At 38.8% G+C, this 13,554-nt stretch overlaps 1 protein-coding gene across 4 annotated transcripts in view; it reads right to left on the reverse strand.

The window, feature by feature from the left end:
* Nucleotides 1–13,554, reverse strand: part of LOC132110004 (THO complex subunit 2-like) — a 71,390-nt gene that overhangs the window by 46,088 nt on the left and 11,748 nt on the right. For all 4 annotated transcript variants that reach the window (XM_059516533.1, XM_059516532.1, XM_059516531.1 and 1 more), the window contains exons 8-13: nt 13,215–13,375; nt 11,175–11,267; nt 9,856–10,011; nt 4,714–4,886; nt 702–897; nt 243–281 (exon numbers count right to left, since the gene is read on the reverse strand). In XM_059516533.1, coding sequence (XP_059372516.1) covers nt 243–281; nt 702–897; nt 4,714–4,886; nt 9,856–10,011; nt 11,175–11,267; nt 13,215–13,375 — 818 coding nt within the window. The remainder of the gene's footprint in view (nt 1–242; nt 282–701; nt 898–4,713; nt 4,887–9,855; nt 10,012–11,174; nt 11,268–13,214; nt 13,376–13,554) is intronic.

The following is a 13,554-nucleotide window of genomic DNA, read 5'->3' on the forward strand; positions in this document are numbered from 1 at the left end:
AAATCATATACTCAAATACAATTACTCTGAATAACGTTAGTAGCTGTTCAATGTTAAAAAGGTTAACAGATCATTTGTTTGGAAGAATCTTTTAGATTTAAATTAACTGTTTAATTGGGTGAGAAACATGTCAAATACACTTTACAGCCAGAGCAGATCTTCTAGAATTTAGCAAACAAAAAAAAGCCAGAAACCTGTTCTTACAACTCTACACTCCCACTCAGGGCTTTCCACGGACTCACCATTTTGTCCTTGGTGTCTTGCCTGCTTTCACTTTGGTACTGAAAGAGAGAGACACACACACACAGTGATCAAAAGAGGCTAACCACCAATAACAACACACACAGGTTACGAAAAAAAATGAACCAAAGAGCTAATACAGCCCTGATATTCACCTCATCGTCCTCTGACACACACTTACATTCTCTGCCTCCCAAAAAATACACAAAGACAATACTGTAATACACTGGATCTGGCTGTCAAGGCAGAATCTACAGCAGCCTGAAGTGCTGAATCAGTTCTCCATCATACAGCCAGTGCAGAGTTGAAAACATCCATCCATACATCCTCCAAACTGCTTGTCCTGTATAGCGCTATTAACTAGCTTGTTGTATTATGGCTTCTATTAGGCTAGCTCTTAAGGGTTTACTCAGATATATAATAGCAGATATATATCAGCCAACTCTAGTGTCAGTCCTCACCTCTTTCATGAAACTCTTGCCCAGTCGCACGACCTTGGCAAACAGGACGGGGTCGTGGGACAGGTGAGGGCCCAGGTAGCACAGCATGGTAAACACACCCCTGGAGAGATCGCCAAAGCTTTCGGCTGGCCGCAGTGCATGTTTGCTCCACAGAGGCATCTTTAAACTCCCTTTGGCACCTTTGGGGACTGCAGCCCTAAAAACACAGGACACACAGCTCTGCTGTCTGAATTTCTCGTGTGTCTTCTGTCCCAGCGCTGGATCTACAGTTACAGCTCAAGGCACGTCTCATGCAGACGGTGTCCTGTTCGACTTACGGTGCGTGTGTGTGTGTGTGTGTGTGTCCCACACTGACGTTTTCAATAGAAAATCTGGACCGGTTAACACTAAAGCAGTCAACATTTGAAGTGGATCAAAGAAGTTCATCAAAGTTGTCCTAAGACTAGAACGGTTATTGGTTTGGTTTAAGGACAACTTTGATGAAAGGTTTTGATGGTACTTAAAAATACCATAACCTGTTTGCAGATACAGTTGCAATCAAAATTATTCAACCCCCTTGACCTGCAAGACATTTTGTTGCTGAGAACAACATTTTATGAAATCAGTTCAACATGGCATCAGTAAAGTATTAGAGAAAGTTTAATACACTTGAGTGATTCTGAGAATGGACCACTGATGAATCATGATGAAATTCAAATTGACTCTAAACATTCATGTTCAAAATTATTCAACCCCCTTTGTGCAGAATCTTTTATTCTTTACAATCGCCAATAAAGGCTGTCTGTAAGTGTTTAGAAGCTTCTGTCACCTCTCTACTACACTTTTGGCCCATTCCTCGCCTGAAAGAGCTTCCGGATCACTGTTTTCACATTGCCACGGCTTTCTTTAAATTCAACCAGATATTTGCAATGAGAATTAAATTCTGGAGACTGAACAGGCCACTCAAGAACATTCCATGATTGATCCCTGAACCAAGCAGAAGTAGATCTGGATGTGTACTTTGGGATGAATGTCCCGCAGGAAAGTCCACTGATCATCAGCTTCAGTTTTGCACCAAAGGCATCACAATTCTTGTCAAAATGGTCTGATACTTCAAAGAATCCATGATGTCCTTCATACAGTCATGATTTCCACTTCCTTCTACAGTAAAGAAACCCCATAACAGGACTGATCCACCTCCAAGTTTGATGATGGAGATGGTGTTCTTCTGCTTATGAGCTTTGCCTTTTTTGCAGCAGACATACCGCTGATCCATGGGTCCAAAAAGTTCCAGTTTGGTCACATCACTCCATAAAACATTCCCCCAGAGCTCCACAAGTCCACACAAATGAATTTGATCAAGTTCAAGTCTGCCTTTTGTTCTTCTTGATCAAGAGTGGTATTTATCAAGATGTCTCAACATGAAGGCCATACTTGTCTAGTGTTCTTCTTACACACTGCTTTGAAATGGTTTTCCTCCTTTCATCGGGTCATCTTGCAAGTCTTTGGCTGTACATTGCAGGTTTTTCTCAGTTGCTCTGATTAAACATTTTATGATATTGTGCTTTTTCTTCAACACCCTCAAAGTTTTTCTGGTAAAACACACTTTAAGCTAAGGAATAAGGCTGAGAGCTGTGTCTCTAGGAACTTTCAATGTCTTGGAAATCTTCATATAGCCTTAGCCTTTCTAAAGTAATACAATATTTATTCTCTTTAGCTTTTGTGAGATCTCTGTTGACATTTTTGCTACTCAACTTCAACACATGCATGGGCCAAACTGTATGTTTAACAGCTCAAGCTAATTCTGTTTTTAATAGAGTTTCTAAAGGCTAACTTGTGTTTTGAGACTGTTGTAAAAACAGCAATGTTGAATAGGGGTTGAATAATTATGACATAGCACTATTATTAAAAAAATATTATAACTCAAAAACATTACATTATATATTGACAATATCACTTTTAATATGCCAGTGAAATGTTATAGATACATTTTTTTTATCCTGGATCTTCAGAAAAGCTTGTATTTGTAAAGTACTGCAGTCTCTGAGTTATTGTGATTGAATCTGTATTTAAAGGCACAATATGTAATTTTTCTGCTTTAAAAATAGCAGATATCACTATATCTATGTTATATATTTTTTATATAAAATTCGGAGAAAATTAGTTTAATTAGAAGACACGGCACGTTTCTTTATTTCCGTTTTGTCGCCCGTCTATGGCGTCATATAAACTTTGACCCCTCTAGTTTATCTAACTTCCTGCGGAACCGCCAAATACAAAGGTGAACAGAAGCAAAGACGAGATGAAGAAGAAAAAGTAGTAGCTAGCCTTGATCGAGACTATTATATTTTATATTTATATTGTTTATATTCGTATTTATACCTCAATCAATAACTTAGTTATGGATCATGATTATGCTTTGCCTGCACGTTCTGTGAAGCGCAAACGTACGGGTGAAATAAATGACCTGAGAAGGTTTTGGGACGAAGAAGAAACGAGACACGGGTAAATATTGGAGTTGCATTTCCAAGATGGAGAGAGCTTCGTGACAAGCTGAAACTACAGAGAGATGCTCGCATTCTAATAAACAGGTATACATCCATTCAGCTCACTATATCTATCCGTATATTTTGTGAAACGATGATGTCTTGTGTAAAACGCAGACGGACTAGCTCTCATGTAGAGTATAATGTAAATCTACATGTGTTCTATATCTAGCTGGATAAAGTAGCTTCAAATGCAGTTCACTATCTTGTTCGATATCATAGTATAAACGTAGCCTAATTATAATTATTAACGAAAGGCAACTGTTTTTTTTTTATATACGTTACTACTAGCTAGATGGAATATTGATTTGATAGGGGTCTGATAATTCATATATCTCTCCGTTCGAAAATACGTGATTGTCAAAATACTAAGGCCGGTGACACACTGGCTGCGTGGCGTCTCTGCTGCGTGCCAGAAGCGCGGCGCGGTGCTGCTGCTGTAGGTGTCATAGAGGGAGACCGCCGACAGACCAGGCTCTTGTCTTCATGACAACAATATCTATACTTCATGTTGAACATAAATATAAAGCCTACTGATAAAGGACACCGTCAACAGTATTGACAGCAAAATAGACGATGTTTGACAGGTGCAATATTTGAAAAACGATAATTATTTATTTATTTTTTAAATTACATTTGTATCTGAATTTATGTCAACCTATAGACTTTCAAACATCAAAATGTCATGAATTAATATGTATTTATGTACAAAATTACATATAAACATATTTTCCTATTATATTTTGCCTGGAAACGCTTCCAACACGCTTGCGTGTCGCGTGAAAAATAGGCGTCGGTTCTATTTCTAGCATGCACGCATTTTCCGCGTCTCACGCAGGCAGTCTGCAAGCTCTAACCTGTTAACATGGGAGCCGAATTAAAAACTGACACGCCACGCAACTGAGACGCTTGGGCCACGCATCCAATGTGTCGCCGGCCTCAGTTAAAATGAGTGAGGTATGTGGGGAGCGACAGAGCGCGTGTTCCAATGAACAACAACTCCCATGAGCCTACGCTCTTTCCCGACGTCATCAAAGTACGTCTTATGTTATTGTTTTGATTGAGTGACCCCTGGTGGCCAAAAATTCCATACTGCACGTTTAAGAAACATGTTAAGAGAACATACTTGTTTATCTGAAAAACAATGCTACAGTCAGTTATTCTCCTTTGAAAATGTGCATTCCAGGCCAGAATATCTGAGGAAGAGGGGCCAGGTGAAAAAAACAACCCTCTCCAATATTTTGAATTTGGACTGCAAAACCTAGTTCAATCACTCAGTGTCAATCCTACATACAGCACCTTTAATGATCCCCTGTTCATTTCCAATCCAACATAAAAAATACAAAAATCAGCGATTCAGTGCGCGTGTCAGGTGTGCACTGTTCTGAGAACCGATTCACTGAGCGAGTAGTTGACCGTGAACGTAAACCAGCACCAAGCTCAGTTTCAGTTACAGGCCAAGGACCGTGTGCGTCTGAATGCTGTACCTGCGGTAGAGCGGCTCCACGATCAGGTGCAGCAGCTGGCACAGTGCGACGGCGATGGCCTTGTGGGAGGTGGCGTAGAAAGTTGGCATCTGATCCATGATGCTCTGAGCGTGCTGCCAGTCACCGATCCTCAGCAGCGCCTCCAGCAGCCCCAGCTTCTGGTTATCAGGAGGCTGACATGAGAGGAGAGACAGATTAGAGGAGCGGAGGACACACCTCCACATACAGCATCATTACACGCTCCTCTGTTCATTAGCTCTTCCTGTGAGGAGTCTGAGGGGATTCTTATCTTCAGAGACAGATGACACACACACACACCATCTGTGTTTTTTATACAGCTTACAAGTCACACTAATGCAAAGCCACAACAACAGCTCTAAAATCTGGATTTTCATATATTCAGTCAGAGGTGAAAAACTTTAAACTTGGCTGCAACAACTATTTTGATGAATTTGTGATTGTTTTTTCTTAATCTGACATTTTATTTCATAAGAAGTGTATCATTGAACCACAATGCACAGTAAAATCAATCCATCAAAGCATGAGGCTACATGAAACTATATGCACAATGCGTTCTGTGCCTTTATTATATTCATGGTTTGAAACTTGTCTTTCTTATAGTCTTTGCTAAAGTGATGTCCCTGACACAAAATGGTATGTTTTGGTCTTAGTTTTATTTAGTTACATTAAGACACAAGGGGACAGTCCTCTGATTCATTAGGAATAAATATATACTTAGTCATTTTTATTTCAATTTGCCCTTATTCAGTAGCACAGCAAATATGCGATTGAACGGAGACCAGGACAACTAGAGCCCCAGATACAGATCCCCTGTAAAGACCTTGTCTCAGAGGAGCATCAGGACAAGACCACAGGAAACAGATGATTCTTCTGCACAATCTGACTTTGCTGCAGCCTGGAATTGAACTACTGGTTTCGACAGGTCAGAGGAGAACTGGCCCCCAACTGAGCCTGGTTTCTCCCAAGGTTTTTACTCCATTCTGTCACCGATGGAGTTTCGGTTCCTTGCCGCTGTCGTCTCTGGCTTGCTTAGTTGCACAGAACTGCCTTTTTGCTTTATTGACTGACTATCTTCCTATTTAATGCTGTTTATTTGATTTGTTACAATCTATATTGTTAAAAACGCTATATAAATAAAGGTGACTTGACTATTGAACACACACCTTTATGTATTGGCTAAACGGTAAGATTCAATTAAACAATGGTGTTTATGTAATTAAAGTAAACAGACATTAAAAAAAGAAATCTTCCCAAGACTGAGTGTATCTTTGTTATTAACACTGCTGTTTGGTTTAAAGAAATTGAATAGCAGCAAGTCTGTTGGCTGCATCTACACTGGAAGATTTATTGTAGAGATGCACACAATCAAAAGCAGTCATTGCTCAACAGACTGCTATCATTTGCATGTATTTTTAATATAAACTTTGTACTGGTACTTCTGATATTCTAGACCATACAGAATTAAAAATGCTTCAGTGTGACGACTAGATGTCATCCAGCCTCACATATTCATAATTATTTATTTAGACTGTACACTGAAAGACGAAGAGTTTTGAAAAGTCTTATGTTCAATAAGGTTGCATTTAAGCGTGTAAAGTACTTACTAATAATGAACTGAAGCAAGATTGATTTTAATTATAATTAATGTCTACAGCTGCTATTTCTCAGGATTTTCAAGCCCTGTGTGCATTCTGTATGCAAATTCTTCAAGTGTACACTGATGGTTTAATTTAAACCCTCAAACTTAGTGAACAGCATGGCTAAACTGCAGCGTATCTCTGCATATGGAAGTGCATTTTGTGAATCGGAGGATGTCAGACGCAGTGCATGCTAAGTGTCTGTACATGCTCTGCTGTAATCAAGCATCTGATCAGCCCAGCAAAAGCCATTCATGTAACCCTGACATTCACATGCATTTATACTATTACATCATAAAACTCTTCTATACTCTTCTGCAAGTGTTAGTTTTGTAAACTGAGAACATTACCAAAAAAGCACTTACAACTGAAGCCTATATAGCAAGCAAAACCAAAACACGGTGCTTGTATTTCTGTTTAAGCCCTTCAGTATAGGTTTGGAATAGAGCACGTATATGTTGCTTTGCCGATATTATCGGCCGATATGAGCCAGTCCCTGATATATCTGTATTGGCAACTATGCCTCCGATTTGAATTTCAATAACATAATGCAGATAAAATGCTTATAATTGTGCAATTACTTGGTTTGTCCAGCAGAGCAGCTCCACTGTTTGTTACTGGTGACCTGGACGAAATGCTTTAAAGCTCAAGTCTATGGAAAAAGCACTGAAATTTTAAACGGCCATATCTCCGTAACGGCGCAGTGAATCCACATCAAACTCTGGGGATCCCTCCCGTCCATAGCCCCCAGGGTTCGGGAGTTATGTGTAGTTAAATAGCAATCACGGGGGGCTACCATTACATGGAGGGTGGTGTTTGAGAGAGCCCCTCGAGCTGAAGGGATCTCCCGAATTTGGTGGAGATCAGTAAGGGAGGTTTCTTCAGGCAGCAGCATTCAAGCATGGTCTTATTCGACCATAAGTGCCCTGCAAAATGGACTTCACATAAAATTCCGCCATGATTCCAGTTCCAAAGATTCCAGTTCCTTTGAACGTACACGTTACATTCAAAGGGCATTAAAGTGCACGAGATGTGAATTTATATTGTATTTATTTACAGAGGTAGGGGAGAGCGGGGCACAAAGTAACACTTCTCAGTTTGTGTAAATCCACATGGGGTTCAGAAAATATTTTTTAATCCACAGTAATTTTACACTTGTCTAGTACAAATATGTCGCTTTCATAATTACAGTGTATACGTTTCTCTTTTACACCCAAAAAGTTAAATGTGACAACATGCCCCAAAGGTGGAGTACATTGTAACATCTGAAGGGCACGTTGTAACTTGACCATATGAAAACTTAAAATCTTATGTGATCCAATGAAATATACAAGACAAACTAAAATATTCTGTTAATAAAATAACCTATATATGTATTTGGTCAAATAAAATAATGGCGTTTTTTATGAATTAAAAATAATCAGATTTTTTAGTTTGACAATGAACACATTGCAACCATGCTTGGGACAGCCCACATAAACAAGCAAAAATGCTTTACAATAAACCACTGACTGTCAGTCTTCTCATTAAAATTAAATTAAATTACATTACTAATGTCCTATGGTAACGCAGTGTTACAAATAATAAATAACAGATTGAAGTTTAAAATAATAGCAGATTTGTCTCATTTTAAGTTAGTAATGAAAACTGATGAAAAATTCACTCCACTATATTATGTAACGCTTCACTAGTAAGTTTCATCTGTGTGTGAGGACAGTATAGTAAAAATCTGTGAATGAATTTTCAGAAGTGAAAAACTTCAACGAAATAAAGTTTAATGGAATTTAATTGAATTCAAGTTGAATAAACTTCAACTTTACTGTTCAACGCACTGATCTCAGACTCATTTTGGACCAGTAAAGTTTGTTAAATTGTTAAATGCCCTGCCTCCATTACATATCTCTGTCACGTCATTATAAGTGTTTGATCACCACATTTGAGTGATCATTGCATTAAATGTGTTTATGTAGCCTTATACTGTATCCTATATACACTCACCTAAAGGATTATTAGGGACACCATACTAATACTGTGTTTGACCCCCTTTCGCCTTCAGAACTGCCTTAATTCTACGTGGCATTGATTCAGAAAGGTGCTGAAAGCATTCTTTAGAGATGTTGGATGTGGGATTTGTGGGATGCTCATCCAGGGCATGAAGCTCCCGTTCCACCACATCCCAAAGATGCTCTATTGGGTTGAGATCTGGTGACTGTGGGGGCCATTTTAGTACAGTGAACTCATTGTCATGTTCAAGAAACCAATTTGAAATGATTTGAGCTTTGTGACATGGTGCATTATCCTGCTGGAAGCAGCCTTCAGAAGATGGGTACATGGTGGTCATAAAGGGATGGACATGGTCAGAAACAATGGTCAGGTAGGCCGTGGCATTTAAACGATGCCCAATTGGCACTAAGGGGCCTAAAGTGTGCCAAGAAAACATCCCCCACACCATTACACCACCACCACCAGCCTGCACAGTGGTAACAAGACATGATGGATCCATGTTCTCATTCTGTTTACGCCAAATTCTGACTCTACATCTGAATGTCTCAACAGAAATCATCAGAGACTCATCAGACCAGGCAACATTTTTCCAGTCTTCAACTGTCCAATTTTGGTGAACTCGTGCAAATTGTAGCCTCTTTTTCCTATTTGTAGTGGAGATGAGTGGTACCCGGTGGGGTCTTCTGCTGTTGTAGCCCATCCGCCTCAAGGTTGTGCGTGTTGTGGCTTCACAAATGCTTTGCTGCAAACCTCGGTTGTAACGACTGGTTATTTCAGTTAAAGTTGCTCTTCTGTCAGCTTGAATCAGTCGGCCCATTCTCCTCTGACCTCTAGCATCAACAAGGCATTTTCGCCCACAGGACTGCCGCATACTGGATGTTTTTCCCTTTTCACACCATTCTTTGTAAACCCTAGAAATGATTGTGCGTGAAAATCCCAGTAACTGAGCAGATTGTGAAATACTCAGACCGGCCCGTCTGGCACCAACAACCATGCTCAAAATTGCTTAAAATCACCTTTCTTTCCCATTCTGACATTCAGTTTGGAGTTCAGGAGATTGTTTTGACCAGGACCACACCCCTAAATGCATTTAAGCAACTGCCATGTGATTGGTTGATTAGATAATTGCATTAATGAGAAATTGAACAGGTGTTCCTAATAATCCTTTAGGTGAGTGTATATAGTACCAGTCAAATGTTTAGACACATGAATGGGAAAGTGTCCAAACTTTTTGACTGGCACTGTACTATAATATACACAAAGAATATCAGCCGATATATCAGTATCTGCTTTTTTTTTTACTCCTTAATATCAGTATTGGCCCCAAAAAACGCATATCAGTCGGGATCTAGTTCAGAATAACATGATTATTTGCGGGTGAACTATTCCTTTAATAGCACCAACGAACAGTAATTTTTTACATTTCTTTCTGGTGCTTCAGTTTTCATTTAATGAATACGCTACAGCAAAAATAAGTTACCTTCTCATTCTTTTCCTCTTCCTTCTCCTTTTCCTTCTCCTTGTCCTCTGTCTTTTCGGAGGGCACGAGCACCATGGTGAGTTTGCGTGCGATCTGTTTGGCCTCCAGGATCTCTCTCTTGTGCTCTTCCACGATGCTGGAATCTAACGGGAGGAGCTGTGTAAAGACACATGATTTAGTCAGTCTGACCTGTGTTGTGTTGGTCTATTTAGTTATTTTTTAATGTTTAGTCTAGATTTTGTAAATTTAAACTAAGTCACATATTAGTCATGCTGAAGTGGTTAAAATTATAATAACTACATTATAATTAACCGCAGTTTCAGCTCAAAATCTTCTTTAATGCTCTGCTGAAGAATAAGTGTCACCTACATATTGGATAAACTTCAAATGTTAATTTCTGGGTGACTGAAAACTATTCCTTTAAATCTAAGTTTACTGTTTATTGCAAAGTTCTATTAAGACTTTTTGTTCTGTCAGTTGATATGGTCATCACTGTCAATCATCACCAGACGGTAATTTACTCAAGCATTTAAATGCAGTTATGACTCCCACTGCTGTTACAGTGTGTGTGTGTGTGTGTGTGTGTGTGTGTGTGTGTGTGTGTGTGTTGCCCTTGGCCAGCTTAGCAGCATGAAAAATTTAACTTATTCAAATTGTGAGAGTTAAAGCAGGCAAACAACATCCTCCACTGGGGAAAACTCCTGCAATAGTCCAGGAAGCTTATTAACTCTATTAACTTGTGGTTTGTTTTAAGGAAAGGATTCATAAGAGGTTCATTCAATAAAAAAAACTCAGTGCCTTTTCCAAAAAAGTTCAAAATTATTCTAAAAAAAATGTATATCTTAAAATGACTACAAATTGTATTTTGCCACCTCAGGCCATGTAATTCATTATTTTATGATGATTTTTCGACCTCATGTTTTGGTATTTTTGTCAACCCTGTTACTGACACAAGCGTTACTAGATACTATAGTTTAATTAGAACTCATATGCCACTGAATGATGTAGGCATTAGCTCAATAATGGTATACCAAGGGCAACCTTTAAAATGTTTGAACTTTAAACAGACAATCTTTAAAAACAGGGTCAAACCTAATCTGTCACCCCTGTTACCCACAAGTCAACTTTAAACAAATTTCTAAATGCTAGGTAATAGTCAAGTTCACAAAATCAAAATATTGTACACTTTGAAGGGATTTGACATGTATATAGTGATTATATTAAATGTAACTGTTTAAATATACATTTTAAGAATGGTAACAGGGTTGACACTGCATGGTTCGGTACACTACTGCTCCAGACATTACTCTTCCACTTACATGAACGTAGAGATCTTCAAGAGCGATGAGGTTGTGTTGAAGAAGAGCTGCAGCGATGTGGTACAGAGATGATGGCGTTTCTCCATTAGGCTCCTGTGAGAAAAAGAGAAAACACCAGATGAACATGATTACAGACAACGATCTTGTCCAAGAGAAGGGCGAACAAACCCAGCTGCGCAATGTAATGTTCACTATGTGCAAACGATTCCTGTTCTATTCCTTTTGAGCATTTGACCGCAGCTGATTCCTAATACTTTTGTTCATCGGGGAAAAAAAAAAGTTATGACAGAAAATGACACTTGACAGCAGTCATCTTGTATGAGTCAGTGAATATTACTGCACAATAACATGAACTAAAACTAAAGAGAGTTATCAGAACAGTTGCCATGCCAACTGATGTACTCTTCACTGCAATGACAAATGTTCAGAAACAATGAGTGGAAATATTTCTGAAATTTTGCCCAGCACTGGCTGTGTTTTAAAATCGAACATGCCTAACCTGAAACTCAACATTTACAGTATACGTGAGGGTCGGAAATTAAATTTCAAAAAGAGGCAATATTTGTCCCCTGGAGTGATTTCCATTTTTTTTTTTGGGGGGGGGGGGGGTAATGATGGTGTTAAATGTATCACTGTTGTCTTCTTATAAAATACTTCAAATTAACCAATTACTTCAATCAGAATACTACAGACTGATACCAATTAAATGTTAGCCATCTGTACACTGCATAGGTGGAACAGAAGCTGGCATGGCATGTTTATTTACTCTAAAATTACACAACAACATTAATGCATAAATGTATCATTTATCTAAAATTATTATTAAGTCTAACAGGGTAAGGCTGCAATATGACAAAAACCATTTCTGTCATTTTACACAACCGTTTATGAATTATTTTAATGTTTTTTATGCATGAGAAAATTTAAGGTGCCATAGAATGCAAAGATCACTTTTACAAGGTGTTTAAACACAGTTGTGTGGCTGCAGTGTGTGGAAACAACAAGCATAGAATGGTAAAAATCCACTCACTCATTATTTTATAATTCCAAAACATCATAAACAGTCTCTCCACATGACTCTCTGATGACATAGTTGGTGAAAGCCCGCCCATTTGTGACGCTGTCTGTCCTATTAGCATGTACACAACCCTGAATGAGAAGCAGCGGTCCATCATTACTGTTCTCTTGCTGAAGCTGCTGGATGTACAATGTCAGTGCCAAAGAGCCATTAAAAGAGTTGTGTGTTGGGATGCACCAACAAACATAGGAGTCTCCATAGACCGCTGAAGACACTGTGGTTACATTTCATTTTCGAAGGAAATGGCTAGAAAAAAAGGAAAAAGTCCTATACTTTCTGCTAACATTTTACACCAGATCAACTACCTCACATACGAGAGTCAGTTCAGTTCAGCGCTGGAATTGTGCAAAGATTGCTTCTGAAAGATGGATTGAATGCTATGTGCGCAAACATCCAGACTACAGACAAAGTAAGCATCACAACACACAACACACAAAACTTAACAGAAACGTGTGCAATTGTTTGTAATGCTCAATACGAGGGATGTAACAATTCTCTCAACTCATGGTGCGATACGATACATGATTCTGATTCACGATACGATTTTCTAAAAAAAAATATTTGAACAAAATTAGATTCAAGCTGTCCTTTTATTATTTCTCGGGCATTATTTCATATTTCTTTGTGAAATTGAAATGTGTTTATATGAATTAAATTGATTTATTTTTCCTCATATTCTATTTTCCGTGTTAAAATTCCATTTTACTAGATTCTATTTTAAGGGTTACATTAAAAAATAATAATCAAAGGCACGTCTAATTTTCTATTCCTCCCTGTGTTTTACAGCTATGAAAGTGCATTCTTAAAGTACGGTTACTAGTAAAATGCAGAATCATACCCTTGTTAAAAGCAGGGTATCGTTATACTTTTTCAGTACCAGTATATTGTGCAACACTACTGTGTCTTTCATTGTGTGGATCTGCATGAAGAAACCATACACAATGCTATTCGATGGAGCGTACCTGGTGAAACTTGAACTTGAAGCCCAGCATGTGGCAGAGGGTCTGGTGCTCGCACATGTAGGACTTGATAAGAGGGATGAAGAACTCATCGTGTTCAGAGCGACACTCGTACACCTCCAAGATGATGTCCAGCACACGGTTTGGGTCCAGATTGAAACATCCTGAGGACAGAACATGGACTGCATCAGCTCATGATTTCGGTGACAGTCTCTCACATGGCAGCTGGTTTGAGCTCACTCAAGTGATCATAAAGTGTTGTATTTGGCTCACTGCGCCTGTCATTATCAGGGCTCAACAGAGACCCGGGGCAAATGTGAGAGTTACATCTGTCATTTGCCCT

Source organism: Carassius carassius, chromosome 29 (genome assembly GCF_963082965.1).
Source record: "Carassius carassius chromosome 29, fCarCar2.1, whole genome shotgun sequence".
Taxonomy (NCBI): domain Eukaryota; kingdom Metazoa; phylum Chordata; class Actinopteri; order Cypriniformes; family Cyprinidae; genus Carassius; species Carassius carassius.